The sequence below is a fragment of the Anoplopoma fimbria genome, chromosome 20, assembly GCF_027596085.1.
Source record: "Anoplopoma fimbria isolate UVic2021 breed Golden Eagle Sablefish chromosome 20, Afim_UVic_2022, whole genome shotgun sequence".
NCBI lineage: Eukaryota > Metazoa > Chordata > Actinopteri > Perciformes > Anoplopomatidae > Anoplopoma > Anoplopoma fimbria.
In genome coordinates, this window is record NC_072468.1 from 19,499,160 (window position 1) to 19,510,719 (window position 11,560).

The following is an 11,560-nucleotide window of genomic DNA, read 5'->3' on the forward strand; positions in this document are numbered from 1 at the left end:
GATGAGTGTGGGCAACTGTTTGTATTTTGCAGCAATTCTTATCACTTTATGGTGTTGTCCATACAGTAAACATTGCCACCTAAAAAGGGAAGTTAAAGACAATACAGTTTTACATTCCATTGGAAATTGGACCGGCTCAGGCAGGATATCCAATTCCTTTTTCTACAATAGGGAGATGTAATGTTACTTCAAGGAATGACTACAGGTCTACTTCCTTTAATCTAGTCATGTGGCTTTTTAATTATTGCATACAGGGGATATTAAATGCACAAACCGGGGGTCCAAATGTAAACATTAAAAAATATATACACATCACTCCCAAAATTGACTAGACAGCAACTAGATCTAGATAACTATCTAGATTCTGGACGTGTTAAAAGTTTGTTAAAGCCGCAGCTGCAATCTTTTCATATTGTGGGGTGTAATGAAAAAGAAAGCCTCTAGTGACTGCTGGAGCACTTGAGACTTTCAGTTTTGTACATAATTACAGTAAACAGGCCAGTGGATTCAAGTGCTCCCAATTTCAAACAACACTTTAATATTGCCAATCAGTGAAGACAAAGCCGTTCAAGTCTCTTCAAGACGTCAGTGAGTATTTCAAAATTTCCTTTTTACAGTTTTATAGTGAGTGGTGAAATGCAAAACATGCTAGTATATAAATAAAGGCCAGATTGTCAAGAGGAATTAAATTATATTTATTCAGAGTGTACACACACACACACATCGCATCACACATGCATCTGAACATCATAAATATAAAAATACTGCTCGTTTCTCATACATTTGGGTCACCAACAGATAAATGAAGGCATAACTATCAGGGTGCACAAAATTTAACAAGACTCAAAGCAACAATGTAAAATTAAAACATGATGCTCATCATCTACAGTTAGCTGCTCCTGGTTTTTTTTTTTTTTCCCCCTTTCAGTTTTATGACATCAGTTCTCATATGCCAAGCTTGGTTTTTTTTATTTCATAGTGTTATCTGAAGGGTCACTTAAAGTTGACCGGAGTGTCCGATGACTGCATCTGTATAGTTCATTATAGGCAGTTTTGGGTGAGATAGGGCAGTAAAAGGCAATGGAGTTCAAAATCATGTTTGTCAATGTGAGCAGGTAAAAGGTCCGAAACATAAAAGTCCTGCAAACAGAACTGGTGAGTTCAGGTTTAAAGCATAAAAACTTAAAGTTCATCCCAAAGTGCAAAATCTATTACACTTTCATGAAGAAATGAAAACCCATTGTCCTTGGGATATTGGCTGCTGCATAAACCAACCACATTATTATGACAAAGAAAATTCAAATTAAATATTTATATAGACCCCAGTCACCAAAACACCACTCTATGGTCCAGTTTAATCTCATACTCTTACGGGTTTTTTTTTCTCCTACACTCCATGTAATAGGGCGCAAGATGATTTAAAAACAGAATGGCATGTAGCTTAATCACTTTTGTGTAGTAACCCTTAATAAGAGTTATGATTTCTAAGCTGGTATTAAACCTAAAAGAAGACAAATATGAACACATGAAAATTGTAAAACAGACAATAAAACATTTTCTAACCAAGTTAATGTATCAATGATATGTCTAACTGTTATGATACACAGGCAAAACAACTGTAACAAGTACTAATGTTTTCACACATCGGATTGGATTCATTTGCAGGACGGTTGCCCTGAAAACAAACCTGATTTGCAGAAACTGACATTTTGACACTTCTGCAAAAGTGTCAAAATTGCAGAGTTTATCCTAATATTCTATACTTCCCTGGAAAATACTCTCTCCCTCTCCTCATGTTTGCCAAAGCATAATGATCTTAAGTTGCAAAAATTGCACAACCCTCTGTACTGACAGGTTGATTCACATCTCATTCTCTTCATTCCTACAGAGGTTTTCTGTAAAGTTAATCCAACATGTCCTCCTTAAAATTCCCCATAAACATTTTGTCCTAGCTTCTCCTGACTGCAACAACTCAAAACCACAAGAAAGTTCACAGCAAGACATCCCTTTCCCTTTATACGGTCAGTGAAGACTCAATATATTTAGAGTATAAATTGTTACCATTAGAACAAATTTTACCCATAAAAATGTGTACAAACGGTTTTGCAGCATTAGTTGAGAGCAGACGTGCCTTTTTTTCTGGGCCTCGAATTTATCTACACGAGTGACACACAAACAACAGTAACATGGGCTTTAGTCTCAGGACAAAGAGGGGAACTTCAGCTCAGAGATGTCGGCTTCAGGAGAACTGCCGCCACTGCGGTCGCTGTAAGTGTCCCTGCAATGGAAGATGAATACATAAAAAGGAGTTTTATAGCAGTGATGCCAGACAGGGATTGCAGGTTTAACTATGATATAGTGTCACTGTAAACTCACTGTTAGAGAGTCGATTATGACACTGAATAAAAATATGCTTGTAAATTGCCATTCGGGTTGACAAGTCAACTACATTTGAGTAAATTTAATGACACATAAAAATGCCAACAACAGTAGAGTATAAAGGGTTTGATAAAAACAAAAATGGTTTACAGATTAAATGAGAAAGAAAAAAAAAAAAAAAAAAAAAATATATATATATATATATATATATATATATATATACATACATACATACATACATACATACATACATACACACACATATATATACACACACATATATATATATATATATATATATATATATATATATACATTATATACACACACATATATATACACATATATACATACATACACATATACATACATACATACATACACACACACACATTTTTTATTTATTTATATAAAGCACTGCAATGATACTTCCAAGTTTAATTGATTGCAGCATTGTAGTAAAAAAAAGAAAAATCATCAGAGAATAGTTTAACCTAACCTATTAACTGCTGGAGCATCATACAGACATTTTTAAATATCACATTGCTGTGTCAGAGCTTACCGTGGAGAGAGTCGACAGCCCTTCGCCAGGTAGCCCTGGAGTTTTCCTGCAGCAGCCAGCAGGAGACCAAAGTATGGAGGAGAAGGTTTGATGGGTCTGGAGGTGAACTCGGGATGGTACTGCACTCCGACAAAGTAACAATGATCTGAAACAATATAGACATATTAACCTCCTACACGGTTTTATGCTAGGTACAGTACACAACAATTGGCATATGACTTGCATAAAACACATGGCTAACATTTTGATCCAAGTAGGACAATTGGAAGCAAAGCACGTGAATTCTATGTATCGAACCGTCTTTTGGCAAGATACTGAGCCCCAAACTGCTCCCTTGTGAGTCTGCATGTTTATTGCTCCTGATGAGCAGGTGGCGCCTTGAATGGTAACGTCTGCCAGTGTATGAATGTGTGTGTGTGAATGGGCGAGTACATGTTGTAAAGCGCTTTGTGTGGGCACTAAGACTAAAAAAAAACATTACCACGGTTATTAGCAACAGCAGGTGGATACTTGTTTTCAATAACACTTTTCACTCACCCTCCAATTCAATGACCTCCATTCTCTCTCCTTCCACATCCTGGCCGACAAACTGAAGACCCTTTTTTTCAAAGTGGTGCTTCAGCTCAGGGTTCACCTAAAAATTAGCAATGGTTCAAGGATTCAGGAGAGGTTTTTGAAAAGGAAGGTTATCACACTATGGTTGGACACAAAAAACGTAAAAATGTTTTTAATTAAAATGGAGCCTCCAGTCTCTGCGGCATGTACAAGCAGAATAAGATTACTCTGGAGTACCCATTTGTTTTGCACTCGCATACAAAAAAGGTTTTAAAACCTTGTTTTACCTCAAATCTGTGCCTGTGCCTCTCATCGACATATTCCACTCCTCCGTACAGTTTTCCTAGAACAATGGAATATCAGTCATCAAAAACACAAGCTGGAGTGACCACACAGTCCACCATTGATTCTAGGAGGATACATACTCAGTACACTTGTGCTGGATTTGAAAATAGTCCGCCTCTTCCCCAACCTCATAGTCCCACCCATCTGCCCTGGGTTGTGCTCTGGCATGTCAATCACCTGTCGAGAACAAACAGGATGTTAAACCCCAATCTGGTAAAGACTCTGCTGATATGATGGGATGTGAGAGCAAAAGAAAAAGATAACCTACCACAGGGTGAGTGGATTCTGGATTGAATTCTGTCGAGTTGGCATCTGAAAGAGATAAGATAGGCAAACCTGATCAAGCTCAACTTCCCATCAGGTCTATGGTTCTTTCATCATTACAATTAGAAACCATCAGAATACATTCATTTTAAAAGTGTCACCAGCTGAAATGAGCAATTACTCACCTTCCCATCCGAGAACATTGCGGGCGAACTCGCACACTGCCAGCTGCATGCCCAAACATACTCCTGCACAAACCAAGATCAGCAGGATTATTGCACAATAAGAGCTAGTGTGAATTAAGTCAGTCACACGAACTGGTTTGCATTGTGGGGATATTGTTCAGTCTAACAAGACAGCATTTGAAAGTGATTATTTGACAACTTTTGATGTTTAAGTGGATGCAATTAAGCTTTTTTTTTTCTGATCAATGAAAATAAATAGATTTTTCAATGTAAAAATTAGGAAAAAAATCTCTGCCAACCAGTCAAGTTGCAGTTTACATCCATGTCTGTCCAAAATCTCAATTTGTGTGAAATTGTCATAATTAGCATGTCAATACTTGAGTTATGATCAAAAACATGATTACAGTGGCCTTTACCATTGACCTATAAATCTAATCAGTTCACACGCCAAATTCGACGAAAGAAAACCCTCAGTGTTCCTGAGATATTGCAATCACGAGATGGGACGTACAGACAGACATTACAATGTTTTTTTTTTTAGAAAAATCCTGCATAGCAACCTCTCATATCAATTGATGATGTTTCATGTTTGTAAAACAATAGAACATGACAAAGTCCAAAGCAGGGAATAGTTTTTAGAGACACAGTAGCGATTCATGTGGTTGGCTAATCCACAGTATTGCAAATATGAAGCTGCATACAAAAAATGAACACGTCTTAAGCAACAGTTGTGTCGACTGTTTGCTCATATGAGGCAACAATAACAAAAAAAAAAATGATGTGTAGGTCTAGTTCTCATCAGGTTTGCATGCGATTTACAATATGATATCATAAAGGAGAATGCAGAATTGATGGGGTAAAGTCATTTTTAATTTCTCTCTTACCCAGGAAAGGCTTATTCTGTTTCCTCGCCCAGTTAATAGCGTGCATCTTGCCTTCTGTCCCTCTCACACCAAATCCTCCTGGTACCAACACACCACTGTGGGTGGGTGGGGGGGGGAGAAGAGTGACAGCCTCAGTTAATTTTAGAAATTAGTCCACATTATCTTTGTGGCAAACATACACAATATGAAAACACCTGTTTACAGAGACACTGTGGCAGTGGGCGTGGTCCGTGCTCAGCTGCAGGGGAGAGAGGTGTGGGAGTGGTTCACGGGAAAAGTGCCATTGTGAGTTCAATCAACACAGCTGTAACGTGTTTCTAATTATCCCCAAATATTGTTAAGCAGTAGCAGACTGGAGTTCTGGGGTTGGAACAGACACGCACGCGGAACGAGGACAGAGACGAGAACGCAAGCCGTCAGAGTGGTGGCGATCCGTGGACTCTGGGACCGAGAAGCCGGGCAGCGTAGCGGAGCGCACGACAGTCCACATTTTGTGTTTATTTTGAATCAAATAAAGATCCTCTGTTGAACTTACCTGCCGAAGCCTGTATCTGTGTTGAGGAGGACTTACGGGTAGCAGAGAGACGGCTACAGACACATTACTGATATAAACGTTGTAAAGAAAAAAAACTAAAGAAAGCCTGAGATGTAGAATACATATTCGGAGGTGCAAAATGTTGGACAGCTATTGTACCAGCCATCGGGTAAGCTAGTTCAATAACATTCTAATGGCTGTTAGACTAGGTTGACATCTAACATGCGTTTTTTTGTTTTTGAAAAACTTTACAAGAGCTCATCATCTGATTAATCAACTCTTGTTTTTGGCCCCATGTTAATGCCTGCTGGAGAATAGCTACAGGACTCACAAACATACTTTGTCCCACAAAGTACACTGCAGGTTTAATCTATACATGACGTTGTATATAAAAAACTGGGAATCTGAACAAAACAAAGAACTCATTGACCATTTTATAAAGCTGCTTAAACCACAGGGCATGACGGCACTCTACTGCCATCAAGTGGCATACTAATAAAAATATAATATAATTATAGTTTGTCTACTCACTTAGAACTGCAGAGTTTATGCCAGGCCTCATGGTATTTCACGGGATCATCTTGCATAGTGGTAGCCTCTAGGTCTGCAGAGTCTATGTACTGAAATAACAACAAACAGCAGCATTTGGACAGATATCAGTCAACACGCTGACTAAGGTTTAGGGGTAAACGTTGAGTATTATTCCAGTTTTACAAGCATTCTGTGACAACGGTCAATACAAACTGAAAAGCAGTGTTGTTAAATCCACAAATCAATTTACAAAACATAAAAAATGTGAATTGATTCCATACCTTGACCTCTAGTTTGTGGTTAACTGCGAGGGCGGAGTGCTCTAGGGCCTTGATAACGGAGGTGTAGGAGTCTGATAACTTTGTGTATTTCCCCACCAAGGCTATCGAGACATGCTCCAAGAGACGAGCAGATCTGAGAAGAGAGCATGATGATTAACAGTATGAACCTCGCGCTTCATTTAATCATAACTTTACAGCTACTTTTGTGGTTTGACCTCCACAGTTTGCTGTAGTGATTGAGCAACATACCAAAGTTCAACATTCTCAATCCCAAGAGTGCCTGTGTGATTAAACTGACTTTTCCATAACTGTAAGTGTGAATTCTTTGTTTGCCATTTCTTACAACCCTTGAACAAGACACAACGTTGGAAAAGGTTAACAGCCACACAGACAAGCTTCCTCACCTGTCAGCCATCTCCTTCCACTTGGTGAGCATCCTCCTGGGCCTCACCTCGATGGGCAGGCTCAGCCGCTGACAGAAGTAGCCCACGACACCCTGGTCCTCCAGCAGCAGGGGCACTCTGTAGACCGAGTTGACGTCATGGACACAGATCACCTGGAAATAATTTATTATGCATTTAATTCATCTTTCTGTTTTAAAGTGATAACAGGGATGAGCAATGTTAACATTTTTATATTAAAATTTATTTAAGAAAATCCAATACAATCTGATAGAATAAATACATAAAAAAAACAAAAAACGTACAAAGCTCTGAAAATTACTCAACATTACAATTACATGGATCATAAGTATAATATTGTTTATTTGTGATGGCATATGTGATACTTTGTACTTAATTCCTTAAGATATTCAACATTTTAGGCTGCAAGTTCTCAAAATACATGCTGGAACTTTGTTTGCAGCTAATGCCACACACATTCAAACACCATCACAGTATAATGTAATCAACACCACCTTGATTGATACTAGCTCGTGTCCCTCTTATATGTACTGTATACCTCTTAATACAATATCAAAACTGCTTTTGAAGAGCTTCAAGTTAGGTTGTTTGTTGTAGAAAAAAAGTCACCCCTCTTTACCTGTGTGGGCTCTACATGACAAAACATGGAGATCTTCTCCTTGACGGACGTTTCTAGTGGCGATGAACAGCGGCACATAATCTGCAAAGGACCAATATGTTTATTTTTTATAATCCAACTGGACAAGGGTATGACAGGCACACAAACTAGTCAGGGATGATCATAGGGATTCAAAACAGAAAATTTCGCTGAAAGGTGACAGATTTGCATTTCCTGCTACGGTCTCAAAGGTTCCTATATAAATACCATTTTAGATTTTATGGCCAATATGTCAGATTGGATTTCGTTGTGTAAAACATAAGAGGAATACATAGCCAAGAATTATTAGATATAGATTGTCTACACATACAGGGACAGTAGAGGCACGGCCTGTTTATATATGTGGTGCAGAAAGGAATGCCAAGTTTTAGGAGAAAATGATAAACTAACTCACCAAGTCTGGAGACAAGCCCAGCCCCCTGAGTTCTCGCACACTGTTCTGGGTTGGTTTGGTTTTCTGCTCTCCTGTGGTGTTGGGCTGAGGACACAAAAGCAAATTCATCTCAAATTGTAGCTTAAAATGTGTGTGACAAACAAAGCAGTGGTGTTTCTCTAGCCCCTTCCCCATAAATAAAACAAACAGAATAAAGCTTGTAACTACTTAACTTTTAATAATATTCAACATGACATGTGTGTGTGTTCACCAGTTTGCTATACCTGTGGTACCAGGCTGACATGGATGTTGCAGAAGTTCTCCCTCTTCACCTTGAACTGGAACTGTCTGAAGGCCTCGATGAAGGGCATGCTCTCAATGTCCCCCACTGTGCCTCCCAGCTGTTGACACAAAACACCAGCTTAGACCTCAGAACTGCATCTCACACATACACACACACACACACACACACACACACACACACACACACACGCGCGCACACACGATGGTTCTCATCAATTTATATAATCGCCACACCCCTAGAAAGTAAAAATGTCATTAACTGTACTGAGCCAATAAAACTGTCAGAGCTGGTTTAGATTTATGCCACTAGAATAGAACTGCTGGAGGCAGAGTAATAATTCAACTGTATTTATGAAGATTTGGCCCGTTTCAACTGCAAATATACGAAGGATGATATACTTCTACAGTATATGTTGGCAACCTTTTGGAAATAAAACACTTTATTTTACTGTTGTGCTAGCAGAGGAGTGAGGTTTTACAGATTCTACAGCATTCAATTGTTGTATCCCTACATTTTCTTTGTTTTTTCAAAACATTTTTTCTGCTTTGCTGACAGACCCATTTGTGTAAGTTCAGCAATTTCTCTGCTTGCTGCATGGTGCCAATATTTTCTATTGCTTCAGGCAACATATCAACAAATTATTATTATTATTATTTCTCTTAAACGCACTAATAATTGGTCACAAATCGCTTAAGAGTCGCCCGTGGGAGTTGACAAAATGTATAACACCTGACAACAAAGGTTTTTCGTGTCCTTTTACATTGAATGCAAACATCCTGCTTGGCCATTTACTTAAATTAACACTTGACTAGAAAAGATACAAGTTCCAACAAGACGGACTTACCTCAATGACACAAACTTGAGGCTCTACACCATCATCGTCTACTGAGATCCTGGCCTGCTTCATCACCCACTCCTGGATGGCATCTGTGATGTGGGGTACCACTGAAAACAGAGTTACAGAGTAAATGTGATGTTAAACTGATCATTGAACATACTTATAACAACGTGTAGAGGAATACAGCAAGTGTGCTGCTCTGAAGCATTTATTGCCACCAATCCCTGGCCAAAGGTGGGTGTGGGATTTACAACAGCCATGGGGGGCTTCCACGTCTTGTAGTAGGTGTATTTACTCACCTTGTACAGTCTTGCCCAGGTAGTCTCCCCTCCTCTCCTTGTTGATGACCGACTGGTAGATCTTTCCAGTGGTGAGGTTGTTGTCTTTGGTGAGACGGATGTCTAGGAAACGCTCATAGTTCCCCAAGTCCAGATCCACCTCCCCGCCATCATCGAGAACAAAAACTTCTCCTGCAACACACAGACATTATATCCATTTATTTTGGGGTTAGTGAAAAGTGATTCAGTGATCTTCTGACTAACAATAACAACTTTGTTTTGTAAGGAAACAGCCTGACCCCATGCCACTCAACGGGGCTGACTGTCTAACCACAAGGGCACATGCACTTCCCCATCATGTCACATATTAACGGCGGGTCTTAAAACACACAATTAAAGAGCAGATGACATCTTAAACAAATATAAAAAAGGGACCTTGTTGAAAGCATCCGATTACTCACCGTGTTCATATGGCGAAAAGGTGCCAGCATCAATATTGATGTATGGATCAATTTTGATGGCTGTGACATGAAGGCCGCACGACTTAAGGATTGTTCCCACGCTGCTGGCAATGATGCCCTTTCCAATACCAGATATAACACCACCGGTAACCAGGATGTACTTCATAGTGGCAATGCGAAGACTGAGAACAAAAAAAATGAATAGTTTATACTACACCTCCAAGTCACCTGCCATGTTACAGCATGCAACTTGTTCAACCACATGTGAGATGAATGACGCAATACATACAATGTTAGTGCTCTACTACCAATCTTCAAAAAAAAAAACTTGACAGGTTTACTTCTTGTATTCCAGAGTTTTCAAACTGGTTACCGATGTAATATTACAATGACATGTATCAGCAATAGAGAATATTAAAATCAGTCATTATGAGGATGGGGACAGGTTACATTCATGTGTTTTGAATCTTGAGAGAAGTGGGATTAACGCTTTGTTTACATCTGGACACATAACACAAAATCTGAAGTTTTAAAAAAACAGATCATATCTCACAATTACTGCACATTGAGGGGTTTAATCACATGACCTGGAACGCAATGGCGGGAAATGCAAGCAACACACTGAGCACACAGCTCACGTGAAGGAGGAGACTCATCATGATGCAAAATCGTCCTTGTTAGTAAATGTTACATATGTATAGTTGCATCGTTAAGATCATACACAGCTGTTGAAACTGGAATGTACGGAGAAGTTTGACTGCAAGAACTGCTTTGTCTCAACCAGTTTTGCAGGCTGTCTGTTACCTTTGCGTTGTTGTTGTTGTCTAAGCTATGTTATGTCAAATAACAACAGCAATGGAGGTCCAAGGTAATATGAGCCGGCTGCGTCACTTGCACAGCTATCACGCTCCAGTTAGACTAGCCAACGTTAGCTAAGTGTGACTAACTTATAGACAGCAACGACAAAACGTGTCAGCCTTCTGAGCTGACTCTCTGACAGACAACGTGGGCCTCTTATACCACACACACACTTACCTCGTGGCAAAAGAGAAAGACGTTATCGTTGATTATCAGTAACTGTTGTGAATTGAACTAACTAATACTTCTGTTTGCGAAGCAGCAGTCTCCACGTTCCCGCCACAGTAGACACACGTGTAGGAGACGGAGATATAGGAGCCACCTTGGCGAACACTTCCGTCTCCTTCCGTGTCAGCTCTGTGGGTTATTTTGTGCCCTCGTCTCAGCCTGTCAGGCAGTTCACAGGCGACCACCCGCGCAGGCTCCACCAATCAGCTGGACGAATGTCAGGGTTAGGCTACCTGCGGGAGGCTGCTCTGTGGGCGTTAATGTCCCCCACGCACTTGTTTTTACAGAGGCGTTTTCAGCGTGTGACGTCGCATGTGTTCAAGCTTATGTAAATTCAAGGTCAACGCAAGCGCGATTTATTGAAATACCATGGATATTGATAATGATAATACTTTATGTATTTACCATGTACTCTCACACTACCCTTCGTCCCAACCCAACCTTGACTGATTCCGACTACCGTTGACATGTATATATATTTTTGTGATCTACTGATTTTGACTGATTTTGACCTTGCATATGTTGTTTACATTTTTTATTTTTTACATTATTTTTTCTATATTGCTAATGTTATCTTAGACTTTATTCTTCCACTCCCACTTCGTATTGCAACTGCTGC

The 11,560-nt window shown here is 39.5% G+C and overlaps 1 protein-coding gene across 1 annotated transcript; it reads right to left on the reverse strand.

Annotated features, from left to right (window-relative positions):
- Positions 1-717: 717 nt before the first annotated feature.
- ctps1b (CTP synthase 1b) lies at positions 718-11,040 on the reverse strand. Its single transcript, XM_054621199.1, has 18 exons — positions 10,891-11,040; positions 9,856-10,037; positions 9,416-9,586; positions 9,123-9,223; positions 8,259-8,375; positions 7,996-8,079; positions 7,563-7,643; positions 6,926-7,077; positions 6,522-6,654; positions 6,241-6,329; positions 5,175-5,269; positions 4,291-4,353; positions 4,110-4,153; positions 3,922-4,018; positions 3,784-3,839; positions 3,479-3,575; positions 2,942-3,086; positions 718-2,278 (listed from the first exon to the last, which is right to left on the reverse strand). The coding sequence occupies exons 2-18, from the start codon at positions 10,019-10,021 to the stop codon at positions 2,200-2,202; spliced, it is 1,770 nt and encodes a 589-aa protein (XP_054477174.1). The 5' UTR covers positions 10,022-10,037; positions 10,891-11,040; the 3' UTR covers positions 718-2,199.
- Between the last annotated feature and the right edge of the window lie 520 nt (positions 11,041-11,560).

Excerpts from the sequence above, each read along its gene's own strand:
- ctps1b (XM_054621199.1), bottom strand. The coding sequence starts at position 10,021 with ATGAAGTACATCCTGGTTACCGGTGGTGTTATATCTGGTATTGGAAAG. Across the intron at positions 6,330-6,521 it reads ACCACAAACTAGAGGTCAAG|TACATAGACTCTGCAGACCT; the intron begins GTATGGAATCAA and ends TTGTTATTTCAG. Across the intron at positions 2,279-2,941 it reads GGCTGTCGACTCTCTCCACG|GGACACTTACAGCGACCGCA; the intron begins GTAAGCTCTGAC and ends CTTCCATTGCAG.